This window comes from Stegodyphus dumicola, chromosome 4 (assembly GCF_044657685.1).
Source record: "Stegodyphus dumicola isolate Sdum_Otavi_A_Nest chromosome 4, ASM4465768v1".
NCBI lineage: Eukaryota > Metazoa > Arthropoda > Arachnida > Araneae > Eresidae > Stegodyphus > Stegodyphus dumicola.
In genome coordinates, this window is record NC_140771.1 from 77,413,544 (window position 1) to 77,434,808 (window position 21,265).

Genomic DNA, 21,265 nt, shown 5'->3' on the forward strand with positions numbered 1-21,265 from the left:
CATTTTAACCTATGCCGTTTGACATAAAATTTACCTGCTATTTACTAAGTCTCTAGACTGACCAAGTATGTGACAAAATGCGACATTAAAAAAATCAACATAAAGCTAACTATTAGTGAAACTTAAATGTCACTTATCTTCTTTCAAATATTTCCAACTATTATAAGTGTAAAATATTTAATGCTACTTGATAAATTGCATAAAGTTTATTTTATTCTCAAGCTTATTAACAAATATGTTAATTCATGTTTAGTATAAATGCATACGACTTGGGGATCTATTTTATTTTTAGCATGGTATTACAAAAATGAAATTCAGGCATAGATAATATTTTTAATTGAATTTATCATGTCCCATTTACTCATAGGTCCTTAAATTTTTCATTAATGGTCCTTAAAAGTGCTTAATTTCCATGTGCAGAAATGTGTACTAATACTGTTGACATTTTTATTTATAATAATATCGCTTTTTAGCTTTAGTTAAAAATTTTTGTCATAATATATATAAATGTTTCAAAAATAATTTAAGTGTGAAAACAATATTTTTAACATATTTTATCTAATTTTGTATATGGCTTGGTAATAACTTTTCAGCATTTGGTACATTTTTTTTATTAGTAAGGAATTTCATTAATTAAACTAGCATAATAAGGCATAATTTTCAAATGAATTTAACTTTTAAAACATGACAAGCTCAGTTTATGAAGCCCAGATGTTTAGTCCACAATTATGAAATGTGATAATTTTCCTTTATTTAATAATAACATAATTTTCTAACTAATTATGTGTAATTTCCTTATATCCCATACTTGTAAACAAGTAATTATATATATTATGAGCAATCTTTGTTACATATATTGTTTCTACTTGATGGTGAACCAGCTGCTGGCGGATTGTTCGATCGGCGAAAGGGTAATAGTTGAAAGACCTAGACCAATATTTGTACTTATTTTTCTAAATTAGCCATTATCTGTTACACCTTTTCTTAGCTGAAAACCCAACTGAATATAAGAAATTAATATATGTAAATCTAAAATATTTAAATAAATAATAGGGCTGTAATGAAATAGTTGGTTGCAGAATAAATTTCAAATCATGTGTAGTATTAACAGGATTACCTTGGTGGCAGGTTTTCAAACTAATGGTGACAGTTTTTAAATGTGCTACATTAGGCGAGTTGCTGTATCACACAGAACCAAATTAAAGGATATAATTTATGTAAGAGAAAGAAAATCTTCTGTTCCTCTCTCTTTGATATTATTTACACTGGTTATCATAAATTAAGGAAAAGTCACAAAAATAGCAATAACTCCCTCAAAAATAAGCCAAACCATGTAAAATTTTAATATGTTGCCAAGTAAGAGAAGCTGAGTAAAACTGCGATATGCAAAATAGTGGCGCTGCTTTCGGAATACGTCATCTGCGAGGAGCATAAAAGTCCATGTTTGAGAGCAAGCCCACATATTTAACAGTGACATCAGAAATCTGAGATAGCCAATTCATAACAATGACCTCCATGCATCATTTGCCTGTAGAGCCATTGGGAGACTAGAGGCACGGCAAAGTCAAACAGAAGTGGCCAGATGGCTAAATGCGAGTCCTTCTGTGGTTCATAGACTTTGAAGGCAATTTCAAACCACAGATTCGGCATCTAGGAGGTTCAGCCAAAGACGGCCTACTGCTACGATGAGCGCCGGTGATCAATATTTGACATTATGTGTATGCAGGAATAGAACCACTACTCCGACTCTTTTTAGACCCTCCCTTGCTGCAGCCACCAGAAGGTTCATGCCAACGTCAACTGTGCGTAGAAGGCTTCACGAAGGTGGTCTATATGCGAGGCGACCGACCATTTGTGTGCCCGTCACGTCATAGGAGGCACTGTTTTCAGTGGTCACGATAACATACTGGATGTTTGATCAATGGAGGGCGGTTCTCTTTACGGATAAGTACAGGTTTAGTCTAGAAAGTGATAGTAGGCATTATTTGATATGGAGAGAACCTAGAACCCATTATCATCTGTCAAACATCCGTGAAAGAGATGCATACGGAAGGGGCAGAGTCTGTGTTTGGGGTGGCATCTCTTTGGGTGGATGTACAGACCTCCATGTCTTTCCAAGGGGAACCGTGAATGCTCAGACTTACAGAGATGACATCCTTGATGTTTATGTGTGCCCATATGCCGGGGCAATAGGTGATGCTTTCCTGTTATAGGACGACAACGTAAGACCACACAGGCTCGCATCGTAGATGATTATCTTCAACAGGAAATAATTATGCGCATGGAGTGGCCAGCTTGATCCCCGGACTTGAATCCTATCGAGCATGTTTGGGATGTTTTAGGGAGACGTCTAGCTGCTCTCAATCCGCCCCCTCAGACCCTTGTCGCGCTTGCAACTGCTTTGCAAGAGCAATGGCTCTCGCTTCCTATGGTGCTGATACACCGCATAATTGAAAACATCACACATCACTGTATGTATTGCTTCTAGAAGCGATCATATTCCGTATTGAAGGTACTTTTCCTATAGCAAACTGACACCTTCGATTTGTTCATTTTATACATGTGCTAATTTCTATACTACCATATTTGTCTGGTAATTTCTTTTTATGTTATTTGATACTTTGCTATGTGTTGGATATTGTGGGTAAGTTTCATTAAATTTTCCATGTAACTTTTTCAGTAATTGTGATTTTTCCTTAATTTATGATAACCAGTGTAGAATTTCTATGTTATTATTTAAATTGACACAATTAACTTATCTAAACTTCTAATTAGGTTCACCCAGCAAAATTTTAGATCTAATTTTGAAAGTTTCTATTTTTTTTTTCCCCCTGACTAATAAGAACTATTCTGTTTTTCTGTGCTAATGTCCTTTTAATATTTTTTACTTCTCATTTATTTTGATTATTATTTAAGTCTTTAAAATCCTAAAAAGTCATTATTTATCAGTTCTCAATGTTATTTGTATGAAATGTTTAAAGAAAAATTTTATTAGGTGTAAAATTTTTTATCTGAAACATTGCATTTTAAATACAAGAGGCAATGCAAGTATGTGATACGTATTTAGTGAGATTAAAACAAAAAATTCTAACTTACATTTTCAAAATTTTTGCAGGTATCGGCGACTTCTAAAAACTTACATGCATCAACATCCAGATTTAAATGTTGATATTGAACAAGAAGTGAAAAAGTACAAAGTAAGATACCATGATTTTAGGATTTGTTAAATATGTACTGTATTTTATTTTTAAAGTCTGTATTGTATGCCAATGTTTTTTTATGTACTTTTCTCTTGAAAATTATATTTAATTTAAGGTAATATAGTATATCAGTTTGCTGTGTAATTATTTTATATTTATGATTTTCAACTCTCATTTTACAATATATATATATGTATATACATATGTATAATTTAAAAATCAAAACTAAATACTTCATAAAAGGTCTAATTTCTTTAAAAAATTATTTTTAATTATTTTATATTTGTTTCCACTTTGATACAGAGCATTATCATATATGAGACATAGGAGAATTAAACGTAAAAGTTATATTTAATTGTAATGTAAAGAAATTTTGAATTTTAAGAACTATTTATTAGCAGCACAGTAGACCAACAAAGTAATGGCTCATCATATTATTCACTGTTATTAAAATCTTTCAAGCTGATATTCTTTCAGTTTTTTCCATCATACATGGAAAAATAATTGTGTGTTTGACAGTTATGTATCTGGAATAATTTACAAATGGCATCTACCAGAATGCAACTTTGTATAAATGTGCGAACTTGCTTAGAATCTAAACATGCAAGATTTTTAACAAGACCTCTATAATGTTTTAAAGGAACATCTTATATATGTGGATTGTCAATATACGAGGGCCATCCAGGAAGTAGATTACGTTTCCGTCTGTGTCCGCTAGGGGCGGGGCTAGCGCGGCCATCTTGGGGTCAGAGCGTTGCGCAGCTCAGTCTGCATCTAGCCGTGCTAGTGAGAGGTTCGTGCTGTGCTTCGTTCAGATACTGTGACGGTTTGAAATGTCTGCGTTAATTGAAAATCCCGCGAGCTGCGAGGTGCGCTCAGTAATAAGGTTTCTGACTGCAGAAAACTGTAAACCGATAGAAATCTATCGGCAGCTTCGTGAAGTGTATGGGGACAACATTATCACTGAAGGTGGAGTGCGTCAGTGGGTCATAAGATTTCAAAATGGCCGAACCAATGTTCACGACGAAGATCGAAGTGGGAGACCCAGCATAGTGACCGCCGAACTTCTCGAAAAAGTCGATGCTAAAGTCCGTGAAAATCGAAATTTCACAATAACGGAACTTTCTTTGAGTTTTCCACAAATTTCGCGAAGTTTGTTGCACGAAATCATCAGCGAAAAGCTTGGTTACCACAAGTTTTGTGCAAGATGGATTCCAAAAATCTTGACAGAGGACCACAAAAATCAGCGAATGGCTGCAGCGTTGAACTTTTTGGACGCTTACCATAAGGATGGTGACTCTTTACTCGATCGCATCGTTACTGGTGACGAAACATGGGTGAAACATGTGAACTGTGAAACGAAATTGCAATCAATGCAGTGGGGGCACACAAGTTCTCCCCAAAAACCCAAGAAATGCATGCAAAAGGCGCAGGCGGCCGAATTTTTCGACGAAGGAATTTCCAAGCTCGTACATCGCTACGATAAATGCCTTAATTTGTATGGTGACTATGTAGAAAAGTAGTATTTGAGTGTGGCTTTCATCTGTATATAATAAAATTTGTTTGCTATACTTTGTTTATGTTTTTATTCCAAAACGTAATCTACTTTCTGGATAGCCCTCGTATTTAGATTTTGTGTGTCATTTGGACTGGCCAAAAATACTATAACTTACTAAATTATTTGTTCGCAAGTCTTACATGTTCTTTTAAGGTTTTTATTAGCTTCAAGGTGCCAAATTCTGCAGTGCACTAGCAGTTTGTCCTTTTGAGTCTTTTGAATTTTTTGAGGAGTGAAGTGTAATTTATCAGCTCTTTGCCGAATTATAGAATATTGCTGAAAAGATATGTTTCCTGTACAAAGTTATACAGGGTGTCCATAAAAGAATGTCCCAATTTCAAGGATATGTTATAACAGTTTAATTTAGACTATTTGCAACAAATTATGCATAAAATTGAAGGTTAACTAACCTAGTTTTTCTTACACCAAAAATACTATAACTTACTAAATTATTTGTTCGCAAGTCTTACATGTTCTTTTAAGGTTTTTATTAGCTTCAAGGTGCCAAATTCTGCAGTGCACTAGCAGTTTGTCCTTTTGAGTCTTTTGAATTTTTTGAGGAGTGAAGTGTAATTTATCAGCTCTTTGCCGAATTATAGAATATTGCTGAAAAGATATGTTTCCTGTACAAAGTTATACAGGGTGTCCATAAAAGAATGTCCCAATTTCAAGGATATGTTATAACAGTTTAATTTAGACTATTTGCAACAAATTATGCATAAAATTGAAGGTTAACTAACCTAGTTTTTCTTACAAATGTTCAAATGTGCACCTTTAGTTATATGGCATACATCCAACCTCATCCAGTTCTTCCCACACGTTGATTAAAAGTTCAGAATAATATCGACAATTGCAAACACGACATTACATTACGACAAACCCAAGTGTCAGGGACCAACTGTTCAACCATTCTTCTATAAAGTTATTCAATTAGAGAATGGCTCCATCTTGTTGCCAAATACAAGTTCATCCTCTAGTAATTGGGGAAAGAACCATTCTTGTAATATTTCCAGGTAAGCCACCCCTGTTATGGTAGCTTCAACAAAACAAAATGATTTGTACACTTGACATTGAGACACAGTGCAGAAAGCATTTAATTTCAGGTAATCTCTTTGGTGTTCTAGAAGTTCATGAGAACGTTCTGATCTCCATTTATGAATATTGTGGGTATTCATCTTCCCTCTCAGACAAAAAGTTGACTTGCCACTGAATACCAGATGATAAAAAAAGTTATCATCCCGCTCAAATACTTTGCCTGAAGAGTTAAAATGTACATCTTAGGCATATGGCTTTAAAGCATGTACCGACTATACCTGGTATGGATGCATACGTAAATGTTTTCTTAAAACGTTCCAAATTGTTATGTTTAGCAACTGAAGTTCAAGACCTGATTTCCAAAAAGATTTCTTAGGACTATAAAACATGGTTTGACATTTACATCCTCTACAGATACTTTTGGTCCTCTCATGCTTCTCCCTTTACAAACACATCTGGTCATTTCAAATTGTCTATACCATCGGTGGATGTTTTTGCCACATGGAGGATCATAATTGAACTTTAAATGAAATACGCTTTGAACTGAAATTACAGATTTACTGTTATCAAATTGAAGAACACAAAATGCTTCATGCTCCAGAGTCGCCATTTTGCTTACATGACGTTGCAAGCAAGAAAACCACAAAACAGTGCTTACTTGTGTATGTACTTAGTTAAAATTGTTTGAGTTAGCTTTTTAATTATGGCTTACAGTTGATGTTATTAAAATTTATAAGGGGGATATTCTTTTATGGATGTATTGTATTACAAGTTACAGTTAAGCAATATCCATCAGAAATCTAGACCTAGGATGGTGAAATGTTTCTGTTTTTGATGAAAGCATTCACTGTTCCAATATGATATTTTTTGGAGTGTCAGTTTGTCTCAGATTTCCCTTTTCAGTAAAATATTTGTGAGCTAAAACAGGAAACGAGATGGATTCTTGATTTCTGATTTTTAACTAGAAAAGTTATTCTCTTTTCAAATTTTATTCATGTTGGAAACTATTTTCTCCACATGTATTTTAGTCTCTTTGTGTAAGAATGTTGATGTCTGATTGGTAATCATGCTGCATCTAGTACTTCTGAAAATATTTTGAGATTTGTATGGGACAATTATATTTCTTGAATGCAACAATGTTTCACACATGATTCTCTTTTGTGTGATCAATTTTTTCTGATGCAGTTCGTTGAATCAGAATTAAGCAAAAATAAAGATAACTAGAATATTAAACTGAATGAAGATAAAGGGGCTAATTTCTTTCAACAGTCTATGTATGCTGATTCTTATTTGGACTATTAATCTGTACAGATTAATTTTTATTTTGGGAATAGAATCAAAACATGAAAAGATTATTTTCATTTGCAGATGTGCCATGGTTAGAAAAAATTAATCTGTTACATTAAGTCTGCCAGGTAGTTACGAGATGTTCTTATTTCTGAATTAGTTGCTCAGGCATATTCCATTCGATAGATTAGTCAAATATTCCAAACTGGAATATTCATATAACATTCTGTGAACATTTTCAGAGAAGCATAAAATGTTACCCAAGAACATGCATGGAATATTCCGATAATTACAATAGATGATATGGATTGAAAATGGAATATCCCTGGATTATTTAGTGCTGCATGTGGCAAAAATATAAAAGTTAGGTGAAAATTCCATTACCTTCATTAATGCTCATATGTTATGTAACATAGAGAGGTAATATATGTAGATAGCAGTGACACTGTTATTTACTTAAATTTTTTTTTTTTTTTTTTTTTTTTTTTTAAGAAAATCAGTTTGGCGATAAAATGTGTTTAATTTTTTCACTTATATACTTGCTGATAATAATAGGACATTTGTCTGGGTTTGTTAATCAGACTTAGCTAGACCTTAGTTCTACTGTAAAAAATTTCACAGATACTCATTTTGGCAGTAAAATTACTTTTGTTCCTACTTTGTACTTTTGATTTGCTTCCAGGTATCAAAAGCTGGAATGCAACTTTTCTTTTCAAGGAAAAGAAAAAGATATCTAAACATTTTGTATTAGGTAGATGTTTTAAAAGCAGATTATAAATTTTTAATTAGAAAAGCAACACAAACATGGAAACACATTTTCTACGATTCATGAATGATCAGCCATAAGAAAGCTGATTTGTAAAACTTAGTTTTTCAGAAATTTTTTCCAATTATATGTTGTTCATTATTCAGATATTGTTTCATATATTTTACACAAAATGCCAAATTTGGTGTAACTGTATTTGATCATTTTTAATATATATATAATTACATATTTTACACTTGTAGGAATACGCCAAATCTATTGCACCATTTGTTACTGACACTGTAACATATCTTCATGAGGCTATAAAAAACGGCAAAAAAATAGTGGTAGAAGGAGCTAATGCCGCTCTCCTGGATATTGATTTTGGTAATTTGTTTTAAAATTCTCTAATAAACTAGTGTGTAGACATTTTGTTTACTTGTTTTGTGCTGATTTCTTACTTTTAACAGGAACATATCCATACGTAACTTCTTCGAATTGCACAGTTGGAGGAGTGTGTACAGGTTTAGGAGTTCCACCAACGGTTATAGGAGAAATATGTGGTGTTGTGAAAGCTTATTCAACGAGGGTTGGTGATGGACCATTCCCAACAGAGTTGTGTGATGTGAGAGTTCTTAAATTATTTATATTGTTTTCCGTTATCTACTATTAAAAAAAAAATATTAAGTTTTTCTCTCTTCTGACACTAGTTACGTTATTTTCTTCCTTCACGTTCGTACGGGGTTCGTGTGGATTTGGAGTGAATAACAATGACACTAGATGAAGTATCGAAGCACACCTTATTTACCAATATTAATCAGGACAGCTCCAAAACACTTTTACACTCGTCGAAGATCTACAATAAACATGCTGGAACAATCAGTGACACAGCCTTCACACTGTCAGACAATAACGGTGGAGACAGCTTATCTGCAAAGCACTAGAGTACAGCTCCCGACTCTGCTTGATTGTTCTCGGAACTCCACGTACTCTCGAGACTGTCTACGCTACAACTCCCGATGCACTCGACGACACAGAAAGCGCGGCTCCCGACTTTTCGGTTCAGTTGTTCCCGGAGTTCAACACGTTCTGATGACGATGCACTTACCACGATACATTCTTTCGACCCACTCGGCACTCGTAGCCCGGCTGTCAACTAGATTGACTCGCTAGGCGAGACACCAACTCTATACTGACTAGACGAGGCACACTGACTCGCCCTCTCGATGACGCACACATTCACTCTCGATACTAACTCTCCACTTACCAGCAGGGTTTATATAGCTTTTGACTGGTGTTCGAGAACATTCTGGGCTAAACCGGTAAGAATTCGTTCCAGAAGGTTCTCCATCCATCCATGGCATAAAGCCAATTTTGTGGCCAAATGGGCGATTTCTCACCAATTGTGGCAACCTTGCCTTCCCTTACCATGTTGGCAACCCTAAAACTGCTTTGCAGGGAGGCTATCTCAACGTGCCTGTACATTTCGTAACACTGAAAATATACCCGGGTCAAATACTTTTTCACTGCAGTTCTCAGATGCATTTCTGTTTTGCATATCACAGTCTGAAGAGTCGGTTCTGTCAGGCTTTTTATCCACAGGAAAATCTAAGAGTTTGTTCACCAGTCTGTAGTTCATTCTCAGCAGGCATACAGTTTACCTCGGTATTTTCAGCAATTGATACATGCTTTTTTTTCTCCGTTTCCTGGGAACCAGTTCCGATGTTTGCACCAGGATCGCGAATAGAATCCGATCCTTTACAAGCAGAAGTATCTGGTTTAGAATCATGTCCTTGTCTACAAAATCTCCACTATGAGATGCACACCTAGTTTGCAAAGTGGGTGAATTTTCTTGCAGTACTTTGGCGCACTGCTTAAGCTGCACATCAGCTTCTCTCATCTCTGCATCACGTGCACTTTCAGATGGTTCAACATCTATCTGCTGCCTGTGACTTCGTAACTTCACTATCAGTTTTGACGAACTTAACAGTCACATTTTCATTTTCTTCCACTTCAGGCACTTGAGAATCAAAAGCTTCATTCCTGTCTTTTATTTCTTCATGTTTTCGTTCTTTTTCTTTAATCCCGTTAGGTGTTTCATCCTTAATTTCTTGATCTTTCTCAGACAAAATTCATTAGCTACTTCCTTCTTTTCTTCATTCTTTGATTCTTTAGGTGCCACTTCTCTCATTTCACATCATCTTTTATGCCTCCAGTTTCTTCTGTAAGCTCCACTTTCAGCTGTTGGAGTTGCTCTCGCACATTTTCTTGTTCACCATTTATCTCTTCTTGTCGGCCTTTCTTCTCTTCTAGTTCGGCTTTGATTTCAGCTGTCATCTCTTTATATCCAGCTTTTATCTTTTTATATCCAGCTTTTATCTTTTTATATCCAGCTTTTATCTCATCATATCCGGCTTTTATCTCAGCACATCTGGCTTTTATCTCAGCATATCCGACTTTCAACTTCTGTCCGGCTTCCATCTTTTCTTGGAATTCAGCAAAGGCAGTCACAAGCTGTCTTAGTAGATCTTCCATTGGTCTTGTCACTGGCATTTACCCTCAAATCCCACTTCTGACACCATTTGTTACGTTTTTATCTCTTCTGACACCAGTTGTTAGCAGCTCCAAAACACTTTTGCAGTCGCCGAAGACAATAAACATGCTGTAGCAATCAGCGACACAGCCTTCACACTGTCAGGCAATAACAGTGGAGACAGCTTCACTGCAAAGCACTAGAGTACAGCGCCCGACTCTCCTCGATTGTTCTTGGAACTCCGTGTACTCTCGAGACTCTCCACACTACAACTCCCGATGCACTCGACGACACACAAAGCATGGCTCCCGACTTTTCGGTTCAGTCGTTGCCGGAGCTCAACACGTTCTCACGACGATGCACTCTTTCGATGCAGTTGATGACCCACTCGGCACTCGTTGTCTGGCTGTCAACTCGATCGACTCTGCAGGGATTGACTCGCTAGATGAGGCACAATAACTCGCCCTCTCGATGAAGCACACACTCACTCTCGATACTAACTCTCCGTGTACCAGCAGGGTTTATACAGCTTTTGACTGGTGTTCGAGAACATTCTAGGCTAAACCGGTAAGAATTCGTTCCAGAAGGTTCTCCAACCGTCCATGGCATATCACCAATTTTGTCACCAAATGGGCGATTTCTCGCCAAATGTGGCAACCTTGCCTTCTCTTGCCGTGTTGTGGCAACCCTAAAACTGCTTTGCGTGGAAGCTATCTCACCACCCATTTCGTAGCAGTATGATCATTGAACACATAAAAAATTAGAGCTAATATTTATAGTTATGTGTTAATATTTAAAATTTTATATGGTTATTTTTCAATCTTGCCTGACTCCATATAAAAAGCAAAATTCCAGTTTTCAGGAGTACTTTAATTTTGTATTTAAACTTTTTTTAATTGGATGATCTTTTATTAATACTATTATTTTTAAATTTTTAAATAAACAGGGAATTTATTTAAGGGCATCACTTTAGGAATTAAATCAATTTTGTTGTTGCATAATGGCATTTTCTGAGTTGCAACTGTTATATTTCTGAAGATTGCTAAGTGAAAAGAAATAAAGCAGTCTTGTGATCTGTATATTTCATTGTATGGAAAAACTCGGTTTATGTGATGAAAATTTTAATGTTTTGGGTAGAGGTAGTCCTTACTCAGTACGACTTGCTTTCATGATCAGAAAGTAAAATTAAAAATCTTTTTATTAAAATTCACCACCAGCATAGATGAACATGCATTGTTTTTTGTAAGATTTTAATAGCAATTCAGTAATAACTAATTATTCAATAACATGTTTTCCAATGACTAATTCAAATCAGTAATAATTACTTACCTTTTATTTTAAATTTAAAGGCATCATTTACATGTTTTCTTAATTCTGACTAACCTAAAGAATGTGTTTTTTTTTTTTTTTAAATTTATGTATGTGTAGTGCATATATGAATGTATACAAATAAATTGTTTTTATATGTTGCATGAGTTCATGAATCATTAATGTTATATATTTTATATTAATTTTTTAATGTTATATACTTTTATAAGCCTAATTTGTAAAAGTATGGATCTAAAGATGATATTAAGTATCTTTAGATCCATAATCAAAGATGGTATCGGGAATAAAATAAGACCCCAATTTAGGTCTGATTTATAACTGACTGACTGACAGACAATTGACTTGTAATTGAATTGATGGAATCAGCAAAAGTCAAGTCACTGCATATGGCAATGCACTTACTCCAAGGAATATCCTTCTCTGACATAAAATTGCTAATTACTTTGAAAATTTAATTTGCAGTTGCTCTATCGTGAAGAGATTCACAAAATAAATACTCTTCGGCAATTTGTTTATTTTCTTCAAAATGCATGTATGCTAATAATTGAACAAAGTTCATTATATCAATACTTTCATCCAACTAACAATGCAAAATACTTTTTTTTTTTTGTTGAATAAATATCTCTTTTTTGCTATTTCATGAATTCGTCAACTTTTACCGTATTATTTCGTAGTGGAATATTATTATTAAGTTCATTAATCTCTTTTTCTTTGAATAATATGTTAAAACAATATCTTTAGCTGCTGGTAATATAAGGTTTTCTCAAATAGAGTGAGGCTGCCCAGTCTTGGCAATTCTTAGGCTTACTAGGTAACTAGCTTCCAAAGCTTTTTCACTTGAAGTAACAGAAGTGTTTTTGAACTTTAATAATTACCTCTTAAAACATTCTTCATATTTATCCTTTAAACTGCCATGCTTAGATTCAAGATGTCTTTTAAGTAATGTGATGGTTTAATATTTTGATTGGATAATAGTTCACCACAAACAACACATTGAGGTTGAGGGTCCATTTTCCAAGTAAACCTAAATGATAAGTAACTTTCATTATATTTTCAGTAAAAGATTTTCCTTTTTCTTTTCAATATTCTTAGTGCTAGTAGATTGTCCTGGAATCATCACTTTTCCAATCCTAGCCATTTTTCCATTTTGAAAAAAAAAACCTAGGTTTGTTTTATTATTTTTTTGCAAATATTTAAATGTATGATGCAAATTTCCAATAAATGTAAATACAGGTATTTAAATGTACAATATAGTTCTTCAAAAACAGCTGACAATATTCTCAAATCGTGTAGTAGGGAATACAAAGTAATAAGAAAACAAAATACCTGCTGTTAGAAACAGCAAATCGACGTTTAAAAAAAAAAATAATAATAATAAATAAAAATAAAAAAATTCTGATTGAAAATAGAGCTATATGAGCCAGGAAGGGGGGCCACATAAAGTGTAGACATGCTCATAAATCGATCAACTCTATTAAACTATTAGCTTTTTATAGGAATTTATTTTAATTTCCTATTAAATACAACATTCATTTGTATTTCTTCTTTTAAAAACATCATTTATGACAAATTTTGTTATGTCTATGGCTAAAAGAATATTTGTGAAAGTAAAAATTGATTATTTTGCTAAAGTTTCTGAGGGGCTATTGACCTTGAACAAAGCTGAGTTCACATACATTTATGAATGTTTAAGAAAAAACTTAAACATGATATTGCAATATTTAATTTTTGAATTTAATAGTTAAAAATACTTTGTTTCTTTGTATATCACCTATTTTTCTCTTGTGTACCCACCACCAGTGTTACACATACCACCAGCTGAGAGTCGCTGGTATACACTATTAATGTTGCATCTTTCTTTTAAAACATATTTCCTTACTGTGTTCATGTCGGCTTATTTGTATTGTTAAAAAAAATAATTTTTTTCTTAATAGGGAATTGGTGAAATACTGCAGTCGAGAGGGGGTGAAATAGGTGTTACGACGAAAAGAAAACGTAGATGCGGTTGGTTGGATGCTGTTTTACTTCGTTACTCAAATATGATAAATGGTTATACTTCGTGAGTATTGAAATTATTTTTATTTATTAACCAAAGAAATAGTTCTGTGTAATTTTTAATGAAATGTGTAAAAGTTCTGGAAACTTCACATTACTACAGGGTTTGTACGGTCCTTAAAAGTCCTTAGATTTTTTTGAATTGATTTTTGGTCTGTAAAAGTCCTTAATTTTGGTCAAAATCAGCAGAAGGTCCTTATTTTAATCATCTGAAATTTCTGTCTGTTTTTACAACTGCCATTTTGAGTGTGAATTAGCATTTTGGAGGAATATTTTTTGCAATTCTGGCTTATATATGGTTATCTTTTGAATGGGTTCATGAGTTATAATTTGTTTCTATTTCTAATATAAGTGATGGGATACTCAAGTTTCTAAGCAAGAAGTGAAACATAGGCATTTCAAAATTCATTTTTTCTAATAAAGAGTTCTTAAAAACTTTTCACTTTGGGGGATGTGAATTTTTTTATTAAAGGGTTCTAAATTTACCGACTTTTCAACATTTTGGCAATTTTAAGATCAGTTTATATAGAAACTTTTTAATTCCGATGTCTGAGAATTTATCGATGATTTTTTTAAAACATCGTAACATTGATAAACTTAATTAAAATAATATTAATGTACTGAAATTATATTTAAAAAATAACATTAAAATAAAACATTTTTATTTTTCTCTGTCATATTATAAAGTTCATTTTGGCAACTTATACAATATCTTAAATCTGAAAAATAAACAAGGTATAATGCTATAAAGCACAATTTATGAAACAGCTCTTAGCAAAAGCAAAATTAGCTATGTAATTAAAAATGTCTTCTTTTTAATTTTTTCACAGTAAGAGTTTTTCCCATGTAATTGTCTCAAAATATTCAAAATTCTCAGAATGTGCATCAGTTTTCTCTATAACATTAATTTTACACTTTTTCCATCCCCCCCTTTTTTTTTCTAAATATTTTCTAAAATATTTCTGGCTTTTTGCTGTTACAGAAATGGTAGGGATAATTTTTCTTTAGGATTTTAGACATTGCAGCTTGGAAAGTTTAGAAGGATTTGAAGGCAAGATTTATAGACCCACGATTCGAGAAGTATGTGTCAAAATGAAAAATGTCTCCATGGTATCAACACATAATGGATGTATTATGAATTTCTTGCATTTTGGAGAACTTCGGAAGTTTATTGAAAACATAACATTTAAATGTTTTATTCTGATACTAGAATCTTAACATGTTTATCTTCCCTTTATTTTCTCTACTGTTCACTAGGCACAAGCATGGAAAATATCAAAAATGCTTCTAATCTTATCCTATGGACATGCATTATAGAAAGAGACTTTTTATTAATAAAGAAATTGAAAGCTGTTTTTTTTTTTTTTTTAACTTAAGCCCTGATACTAATTCAGAAGTCAAACAACAAAAATCAGCGTTATATTTACCAAATTGTGTCTTAATTTAAGCCCTGATATCTTTAATGTATATAAAGCCCTTAGAACCCTTCACAATTAAAAGGAAATTTTTGCAACTTCATCCAACATTTAAAAGATTCATCTAATATTTTTAATGCATCATACACATAGCTGGCACTAGGCATTTTCTCACCTGATGCAATCTCTGTAGATCCTAAATTCTGCTGCCTAGTGCCTTTCTAAATTTTGCTTCCAGTGCTTGCTCTAAATTTTAAAAGTTTTGCTATTTCTACATTTTGTTCTTCGGTGTGTCCCTAAATTCTAAAAATTCTGCCACATCGGCTCTGTAACCGGCCTTTACCATATATATTTCATATTTCTTATTACTAAAGAAATAAAGTTAGCTGCTTTTTCTGTACTTTCTAAATGCATTTAGTGTTTTTTAGAATAAAAGAAATCCTTAATTAGATACAAAAATACTAAAATGAAAAGGAAACGTGTTGAAGAAACTGAATATGTAAAGAAAATTATTCTTCAAAGATATGTGCAGTTATTATTATGTAAATTACCCAATTGTTTATGATTTCAGCCTTTGCTATAATTTCCCATTTCTGTTTCCTCATATGATAGAGTTACTGAGCCAGATAAAATTAAAATTAAATTGTGTTATCTTTGACCACTAGTCCACATCATCAGTTTGAATTTGACTGTTCTTGTTTAATTATGTCACCATGAGCTGTAATTGATTTTGTTAGCATCAACATTCTTTTATGTTCTAAGTTCTTTTTAAATAAGAGGCTTTTTTAAACCTTTGTCTGATATTGTAGTTACTTTTAGACATAGCGGTAATATGCTTCACGTCTTGTGTGGGGTTTTGGACTAATTAACTTTTACCAGATCAAGTAAACTCTCATAGGTACATTGTGGAGAGGTTGACAAGTTAAGAAATAAAGCATGCAAAGACTAGCAAAAGCATTGGTTTGCGTATTGAGACAAATCTCTAATTGTTAGAAAAGATGCTTAAATAGAAGGAAATCAATATAAACTATCCAAAATGTCTGGGAAAGCTTCAAATTAAAATAATGGATAAATATTTTGTTGAGTGGTGTTGTTACAAAACATTTATATTTTGTAGCTTTTTATGTGTAATTATCCTAATATTGTTTAAGAATCAATTAGATTAATTTATTAGATTTTGATTTGAATAGGGCAATATTTTATTTTTTAACAATACTTGTTAAAAAATTTTATTATTTTTAACAATATTTGTTAAAAAATAAAATTTAAATGGTCATGTAAATCCATAATGACTAAGATTATCAAACTACCTAATTTAATTATTTATAGCTAAATGCTTACTCTTAAAAATTATGTCTGCATATTAAAGCAAGTTATTGCCTTTCATTAATAATCACTGTGGTCACAAGATAAAATTCAAAAATGTAAAAATTCAAGTAAAACTTATTCTTTGCATCTACTGAAACTTAAATTAATACAAAACAACTTATCACCTCTGGTGCTTTAATGGCTTATTGGAACCTAAAAGTATATTAACTGGGTTATAACCCCTGAAACTCTACATGAAGATACGACACGAACTCTATCAAACAGAGCCTGACTAAGTTTCAACACTTGCCAACCATGCCTACATCAGGCCTTTCACATTTGTTCTAATCAGCAGGTCTCTCTCTAGACAAGCAGCAGTGGCAGACATTCAGTCTTTTGTTATGAATCATGCTGATTATGATCTTACTTCTCATTTTAACCTATGCCATTTGACATAAAATCTAAATGCTATTTACTAAACCTGTAGGCTGACCAAGTATGTGACAAAATGAGACATAAAAAAATTAAAAATAAATAAATAAATAAATAAAGCTAATTGTTAGTAAAACGTAAATGTCACTTATCTTCTTTTAAATATGACTAACTATTTTAAATGTACAATATTTAATGCTACTTGATAAATTGCATAAAGTTTATTTTAGTCTTAAACTTACTAATAATTATGTAAATTAATTCGTGTTTAGTAATAATGCATACTACTTAGGGATCTATTTTATTTTTATGATGGTATTACAAAAGTGAAATTCAGACGTAGATGATATTTGTAATTGAATTTATTCAGTTCCTATTTGTTCATAGATCCTTCATTTTTTTCATTACTGGTCCTTAAAAATCCTTAATTTCCACGTGCAGAAATATTTATGAACCCTGTACTTATCTAAACAAGAAAATATTTTCGTATTACTAATATATTTTGATATATGAGTAAGAGGAGTTTGATTTGATAACCACCTATTTATAAAAATGAATGAAAGAATATTATCTCTTTTAATTTTTTTTTTTTTTTTTTTTTTTTTTTTTTTGAACTTAAGCCCTGATATCTTTAATATATATAAAGCCCTTAGAACCCTTCACAATTAAAAGAAAATTTTTGCAACTTCAAGTCAAACAGAATATTTTCTAAAGTTCTATATGTAGAGTTAGTTCATTGTCTTCAGTAAATGATCTGATTTGCATCACATATAGATATATTTTAATATTAGCATCTGAGGTTTGAGTTCCATTTATCAATTGGCTGTAACATTGCATTAGAAGCAATGATTTTTGGGATCAAAATGACATCAATAGAATATTCAATACAAAATGAGCATTATTTTCTAATTAAAATACATGTAAAAAATTTTGCCTTTGTGTTTTGCAAGTTAAGTAAGACTACAAAAATCTGGCAAAAGGAGTTAGGCAAAGCAGTAAATACCTTTCTGTATGAATATTTTTAGGCAAAGCAGTAAATACCTTTCTGTATGAATATTTTACTGATTACAATCTGATGTAATAAGAGGAGGAAATTGAATGTTGTTAGAATACACTTTAATAAAAGTTTACTTTACCTGGGTTAAAAATTAAACTTTTAAAAATAATTTCTGCCATGAAACAGTATGTCATTCTTGTATAATATAAAGTTATCTACCAAACTGTTAATTATGTGCATTACAGTGCTGTTTTTTTAAAATGTCAGGTTATTAGTTCATATTAGTAAATTTTCATCTTACTTATAAATTATAATTTTGTTTCTGATGACCCCTTTTATATATATGTATGGAATTAAGGAAATTTATCTAGTAATTTTATCCTTTGTTTTTTCTTTGTATGATCTGTTATAAGCTTATTAAGCAGGTTCATTTCTTCTCCAGAATTGCTCTTACAAAACTTGATATCTTGGATACTTTTGAAGAAATAAAAATTGGAGTTGCTTATCATTTAGATAACAAAAGATTATTAGCACCACCTGGTAAGACTGCTGATTGTTACTGAACTGCTTATAGATTTAATATTTAACATGTAATCAGTTTAAAAATTTAATATTTATATGTGAAAATATTGAATAAAGTTATTGTTGGGACTTGGAAAAATTACAAAGATCTGCCAAATTAAACTTTCTTGGGGAAACCCAAATAGAAGATTTCTTGGAAGAAAACTGTAAGTATTCTTACCTGAAAATACATAGGATTAAAAAAAATAATAATAAATAAAATAAAATAAAAAAATAAATAACAATATTTGGCAATGTGGTTCTGTTTGATCTTCCAAAATTTCAAAATATTTTTTGAGTTATCTGATGGCAGATCCTTGGAATGAGGATATAAAGTAATAAATGAATGAGTACATGCTTAATTTTAATTTGCATGCATTGGTTCATGTATGAGTTTCATTCCTTAACATTTTATTTTTTAGATTGTATTTTTAACTTATTATATGCTCCGCAATTAGGCACTACACAGAAAGGAAGAGATGTCCCGTGGAGGTTTTTTTAAGGGAAACTGGCTTATATCCGTGTTACGTATGGGGAAAACACCCTTGAACCCCGGAACGAACTACCAGTGTTTCATGGCTTTTACCGCTTTGGCTGCTGGTGGGCGTTTAGTTCAGATTGACAGCATATTTATTTTTTGTTGGTGTTTATTCATATTTTTACAACAGTGCATTTATTCAGATATATTTTCATTTAGGTATAATGTTTTCGTAATCGCCAACTAAAAAAGTGCAGAATAAATTTAAAGTTTGAAATATGCAACCAGAATTCAACAAAGTTTTAAAAATCATCTTTTTATATGAAGAGTCTTCATGTTGAAGGTATATGCTATGTAAATGGGGCATGTTACACTTAGGTACACTAATTATACATAGTACAAATGAATTAAAATGAAGAAATTGTCAAAACATAAATAACTGTAGTAAATGTATCAAATAAGATTGAAATACAATTACAGCTTTTCATGAAATGCATAATTACATAATTACCACTAATTATAATAGCTTTGTTTAAGACAGAGATTTCAATTTACGCCTGATTTTACCATAGAGCATTAGCCTGAAAGTTTAAAAACAAATAATTATTACTAACTTTTCCAGTTGTATTAAATTTATCACTAATTTTTCCTAATTTTCAACAATCAAATAGTCACCTACACTTTTATTTCTTAAAATCTGTTGTAAAAACTAAGGAAGGTCTTATTTTCAAGAAAATACTATATGTTGGTAAGCAATCCTAAAGTGAATTATAAATAATTTGATGGCTTAATTTCAAAATTTACACTGCAAATTTGGTAAAACATTGAGAAATGCAATTCTGATAAAATAATGAAATTTTCATTCACTAAAATTATAAATTTAATTAGTATGTAAGCAATACACAAAACATTGTGAGTATTTCACTCATTTGGAAGTTCATTACACTAAGAAAAAGGCTGCAAAATTGGTGTAAATTAATGGCTAGAAACCTTGTAACTAACTGTATGCGATGATATAGTAATGATTTTGTAACTTTTACAAAATTTCAAAGTGCTATTGAATTTTTTAGAAAGTTCAATATTTAGAAATAAAGAAACTTTTTTCTGTATTATCTTATAGGTATCTAGCAACTGATTTAAAACTAATATTGTTCTTTTATAGTGTACAGAATCATCTGCATTTTTACCAAACCAATTCTTATGGTTTTTAATTCAGTAAAAGTAATTATAGGAAATAAGACTTTTTTCTGGATTTTTTTGAATAAAAAAACTTTTCTGGTTTGCTCCTTATATTTTTAAAATTCAGTAAAAATAATTATAGGGAATTTTATGTAATATATTAAAATATTTATATTGTGTGAAAATATGGTATTTGGAATAAAATTGCAGGCACAAAGTATTTTCTCTTCCATACTTGTAAAATAAAAATATTAATTAACTTTAGATAAAAAAATCAGTAGAAATAGTTAAAATAATATTTAAAAGCCTATCACCAGGACATAATTAAGCATCATTTAATTATTCATTAACCGGGAGACAGAGCTGAATTCTTTGTAGAGAAGTTTTGTTTATGTAATTATGAGAATGGTTTGCCACTTGTGTAGTGCCTTTTGCAGTGCATTAAAAATTTAAGATTAATATGTGAAGCTTTGCAATAAGCAATTTTTTCTTGTATTTTTTCAGGCATTAATAATTTAAATTCCCAGTTAACAATAATCTCTAAATAGCTTAGTAAAATTATCTCTGACATTTATTAATATCTGATATAAATATTATTGCAAAGATATCATCTGCCTCCCCGTCACAAAGAATGAAATTTTCAACATTAGGGAAGTACTAAATTGTAATGGGTTGATTATAACAAAATGAGATTGCCAGAATCATGTAAGCCCTGCAGTGGCTGTACTATAGATAAGAAATAAGACCATTCTTAATTACTGTGTAAAGGCCCAAAAATGTAAAATATTTGTATTCCTTTGTTAATCTTTTAAAGTAGCTGTTAGGTGTTAAAGGAAATATAATTCCATTTTGTATGTTTTAAAATTCTATTTAGCAAATTTTTAGCAAGATATTCTCTCTTAATTTATTATATAATTACCTTGAACTATGGCCTGTAATTTATATTAAGTGGTCGTATGTAGTCAAGTGCGTTCTGTGATTTTAATTCTTTTATTTTTTCAGCATGTGCAGCTGAATTAGCAAAAGTAGAAGTCGAATATATTACTTTACCTGGTTGGAAAACATGCACTGAGAAAGTAAGAAAATTCAGTGAGCTTCCAGTAAACGCACGGAATTATATAACAACAATAGAGGAGTTGGCCGATGTAAAAGG

The 21,265-nt window shown here is 31.7% G+C and overlaps 1 protein-coding gene across 1 annotated transcript in view; it reads left to right on the forward strand.

Annotated features, from left to right (window-relative positions):
* The window catches only part of Adss (adenylosuccinate synthetase), a 64,856-nt gene that overhangs the window by 30,312 nt on the left and 13,279 nt on the right, over window positions 1–21,265 (forward strand). Inside the window, exons 7-12 of the mRNA XM_035354054.2 lie at window positions 3,116–3,197; window positions 8,089–8,212; window positions 8,296–8,450; window positions 13,622–13,746; window positions 18,337–18,434; window positions 21,115–21,264. Coding sequence (XP_035209945.1) covers window positions 3,116–3,197; window positions 8,089–8,212; window positions 8,296–8,450; window positions 13,622–13,746; window positions 18,337–18,434; window positions 21,115–21,264 — 734 coding nt within the window. The remainder of the gene's footprint in view (window positions 1–3,115; window positions 3,198–8,088; window positions 8,213–8,295; window positions 8,451–13,621; window positions 13,747–18,336; window positions 18,435–21,114; window position 21,265) is intronic.